Below are 4,734 nucleotides of genomic sequence, written 5' to 3' on the forward strand. Positions count from 1 at the left end.
ATAGCAGCACCACCAAGTAATGCACCCTAAGGTCTAAGTCTTGGCTCCACAGTACTAACTGTTAATAACTCCAACCTCTATTCCCTTTCTTCCACTCATAGGGGAAGGTGGATGCTTTTTGTAATTGCTACTCCCATTATATCTTACTGTTCAATTTTCCCTTCAGTTATCTAGTTAATAATTCATATCTAGATAATTATTTTTATTAAGTTCTCTCTGTTAAAATAACTGTGTGATTTCTGTTTCCTGACTGGACACTGATTGGTATAATTTTATTTTTTAAATTCTTCAAGATTTTATATGAAGCGTGCTGACCTTCAAGCCCTTTTAGATGTCTTGGTAATTACTCAATTTCATTTGGGGTAATTAAGAAAACTCTTTTCAGATTTGGAGTTTCTGACATAAAAATTGCATACTTTATTTGTCACAAACTTTAATTAATAACTGCTCTTGCTTAATAGACTTATTCCTCTGAGGGTCTCCGAGTGCTTTAGAAGAACTAAGGAATTAATACCATGTCGCACTGGAAGGAATAAAGCTCTCAGTGTCATAAGGTTCAACATGCTCCTACTTGTCCACCCAGCAATTTTATCCTAGGTGTTTACCCAAAAGAAAAAAAATCACACATATTCATGTAAAGATTTACACCAAGTGGTCACAGCAGCCAAAATCTGGCAACAACTAATGGGATTAACAAATTCAAATATATCCAAATAAAGAAATACTACTCACCAATAAAGGGAATGAACTACCGGAAGCAAAGCCAATGCCTGGCTCAGGGCAGCACCGTGGACACCAAGGGTTTCTCTGGCCAGTATCTCTCCCTCTGATCCACAGCATGGGAACATCTTTGTGAACCTCTTTATGGGCTTTTTTGGCAAAAATAAAAATAAAAGAATGTGAGTTCTCATGATGGGCCTGGACCCTGCGGAGAAAACCACCATGCTGTATAACCTAAAGCTGAATGAGATTGTGACCGCCATCCCCACCACAGGTTTCAACGTGGAAGCTGGGGGGTGTAAGAACATCAGCTTCACCGTGTGGGACGTGGATGGCGTCTGTGGCACCACTACTTCTCACCTTGTGATAGACAGCGATGACAGAGAGTGCATGAACGAGGCCCAAGAGGAGCTCCTGCAGATGCTGGCTGCCAGCAGAGGAAGAGCTCAGGGATGCCGTCCTACTCGTGTTCACAAACAAGCTGGACCTCCCCCAAAGCCTGGAATGCGCGAGAGCACAGACAAGCTGGGCCCGCATCCTCTGCCCTCAGGCCACCTTTGTTGCCAATGGGGACTGGTTCTATGAGGGACGGGACTGGATGTCCGATCAGCTGGGGAACCAGAAGTGCGCCGCACTTCTCTGCCCGCTCACTCCTTCCTTCATCACCTCTTTCCTTCGGGTGGCAGTGTGCCTCTGTGGTGTGAGGGCCAGAAGCTGTCTCCAGGGTTGGTCCCAGGATGCTTCACCATGAGGTACATGTGCAGACACAGCCTGCAATCAGGTTTTTATTTAAAGTAACTTGTTCTTGTTTCCAATGAGGCAGTTTCTGGCACTCCTATGCAATATTATTGGGGGGGGGGGGGGGGGGTTGTTGTTGTAAAGTGAGAATCAACTCACTGTTTAGTACTGAGAAGGAATTTTAGGCACCTGGGGCCTCTAGGAGTCGCTATCACATCAACCCAGTACTATGGGCTTTAGATCTGTGTTGAGATCCATTTTGATGGTTGGTTTTTAACCCAAATTCAGTGCATTTTTAAAAAATAGTTACAAATACAAGATAGGGACACACTTGAACACAGAAAAGGGAGAAATGTGCCTAGTGTAGGTTCTGCAGTAATGGCTTGTGTCCAGTTTATCCATGGTCTCCACCCACCTGGAGCATGCAGTGGGCAGAACCAGTCACATAATATTCTGCATGGTCACTTATGGGCCTTGCATGGCTGTTTCACTGGGTCTTCCACATCCCATAGTGTTGCTTGTACCTGTGCTTATACCATTGCCCTGGGGATGAGCTGGAGGCTGTGGCCACCACTCATGGACCCCTTGGAGAGACCCCAATCTTCCCTTGGGTCACATAGGTGCTTTGGTGGGACCACTCTAGCCAGAGTAGGAGCCCCCCATGGTCCTCTTACACGCTGACTCACTCCAGGTTGCCTGAGTCTTACCAGTAGGAGTGCAGACAGGTGACGGGTCACAGAGCCAGCTCCTCAGAGCCCCCATCCACTTGTGCATTCACTCCTTCAGCCTGGAAGGATCAGATTTGATATCAGAATCAACAACCTCTGTTTTTCTTTTATATTTTGATAAACACTGAAGAAAATGGAGCTGTTAAGCTTTATCTTTGGGGAAAACCTAATACTGGTTTATCTGGCACTGTGGAACCTCTTACTGTGTTCAATACATGATTAGTAATCAACTGTTTCATATAATTGTTTTCAGTTTTCATTTCAACAAACAAGCACTGTAATTATGGCTACTAGAAAAAATCTTTTAACTATTAAAAAATAAATGAACTACAGATACATAGAACAACATAAATAAATATCAAAACATTATGTTGAGGAAAAGATGAAAGACACAAAAGTGTACACATAGTTCTGTTTATATTAAGTCCAAGAACAGGTGGGGGTAATCTGTGATGGTAGAAATCAGAACAAATGCCCTGGAGCAGAAGAATATGGACTAAAAAGAGGCACGAGAGAATGATAGAAATATATCTTAATTGGTCTAACGGTTACAGAGGCTTACATATTTGTCAAAGTTCATTGATCTGTACTCTTAATGGGTGCATTCTACTTCATGTAAATTTTACTTAAATTTTTTTAGAATAAAGGAAAAAAATCAATGTCTAATTTTCAGACCTGACATTTATAACACAACCTTTGAAGTTGTAGACTCTTAGCAACAGACTTGTCAACAGAAGGTAGCTGCCACCAATTCAATGCCCACAGGAGTCCCCAACCTGGGGTGCAATAAAAGGAGAAACTTTCTTCAAGTAAACAGTTTGCAAACTAGATAAAATGCAGGCTCTGGAGCAAACCCAAGGTGCACTCCTGAGAGACAATGGGGAGACCTGCTTATAAAGTACCCACCCTGATCCCTAATTAGTCCATTTTTCTACAGACAAGGAATCCACTTTTGCAGTTTGATTGGCCCAGATAGTGTATTCTTTTTTTTTTTTTTTATTTTACTTACTTATTTTTAGAGAGGGAAGGGAGGGAGATAGAGAGAGAGAGAGAAACATCAATGTGTAGTTGCTGGGGATCATGGCCTGCAACCCAGGTATGTACCCTGACTGGGAATCAAACCTGCAACACTGGTTCGCAGCCTGCGCTCAATCCACTGAGCTACGCCAGCCAGGGCTAATAAAAATAAAACCAGATAGTGTATTCTTATTGGCCATAAAATCTTGTTCTAATTGGTTGTTATAGAGCTGCTCTGATTGGTCAATATAGATGCAAATGAGGATATAGCTACACATCTCTGATTGCTCAGGGCAGGCCTCAATTAATTGGTGGAATTAAGATTCCTGGAAGTCCTTCACGAGAGTCAGCTCTGCCCACAGGAGCACAATGCAGAAGGCTGACAGCTCAGTCTGTGGCTTTCTACTGAAATGCAGCATGAGTGAGAGCCCACTGCCAGCAATGGCTGCTGGACTCTGGTTATTAATTTGAGCCCAGTTTGCTACTAGAAGGTCTTCTTGGTAATTATATTTGTTCAAAGCACATCCTAATGTTTTAGCAGGCAAGCACCAAAACAATCTTTTTTATTTCACACATATTTTAGCATGATGTGGCATATATCTTTACCCAGTGTTAGTTTTAGAAGTATAAGTATAAGCATTTTCTAAACACGGGAGGCAAGCATAGTTTTCTTTTGAAATCTGTGTACCTCGAGTTTGGCCTCCCCTTCCTGCTTCCCTTCCTTCCTACCTTTTTTCCTTCCCTTTCTCCCTCTCTTGTTTTGAAAAGAATTTGAAAAGACATCAGAAGAAAATTTATTACAAAATCAATGAAACCTACACTTCAAAGCTCCTCATTGCTTGGGCTCCCACAAAGCTCAAGAAAAAGCCCTAAAATATGTTTATAAAGTCATGTCTTTGTGAAAAAAAATTTTAAAGTAAAAAGTTAACTGTAATGAATTAAAACCACTGTCTTTTTCCATTTTGCCTTTTTCTTTTATTACATTTCCCTTTATATCAAGTTTGTATGAGTGGCTGCAGACATTCTGTGATTTCAGCTAAATTGAATTGGGAAAATATTTAATTAGAATATCACGTGGAATACATGTATCATTTGCAGTCACTTCCTTGTGTAGACAATTGCTAACCATTCATGTAGGCATGACTTTCAGAAATAGTTCTGCTCACCTTACCAATCTGTCTTCCACCCAAAGATTCAGGACTAAAGGTCATATTGCAATACAAGTGTGTCCTGAGTCAACCAGCACCCAGAAGTCTATGGGTAGTGAAGGAGAAGAGAGTTTGAAATATATAGCAAAGTAGATCATGGTCTGTGAAAAATTCTTCCAACCACCACACATATAAATGTGGCAATAGAAGATTCAGTTGTCATCAGCAATTAGTCAAAACAGAAGCTCTTTCTTGTCAAGGATGTATCTGATAATGCAGTATATACAATTACAAATGTACTATACAATTTTTTGTTTCTGATGGAAATCACATGACCTGTTATTTATTAGAATGCCTATCTTTGAAAACTGCAAACCTATAAA

The 4,734-nt window shown here is 41.1% G+C and overlaps 1 protein-coding gene across 1 annotated transcript; it reads left to right on the forward strand.

Moving 5' to 3' along the window:
* The first annotated feature begins 897 nt into the window (after positions 1 to 897).
* On the forward strand, positions 898 to 1,471 carry LOC114492073 (ADP-ribosylation factor 1-like). The gene is given in 2 exon segments (XM_036015035.1): positions 898 to 1,146; positions 1,148 to 1,471. Coding segments are annotated over 2 exon segments (561 nt in total). The 5' UTR covers positions 898 to 909.
* Positions 1,472 to 4,734: the final 3,263 nt, after the last annotated feature.

Source organism: Phyllostomus discolor, chromosome 1 (assembly GCF_004126475.2).
Source record: "Phyllostomus discolor isolate MPI-MPIP mPhyDis1 chromosome 1, mPhyDis1.pri.v3, whole genome shotgun sequence".
In the NCBI taxonomy this organism is placed as follows: Eukaryota; Metazoa; Chordata; class Mammalia; order Chiroptera; family Phyllostomidae; genus Phyllostomus; species Phyllostomus discolor.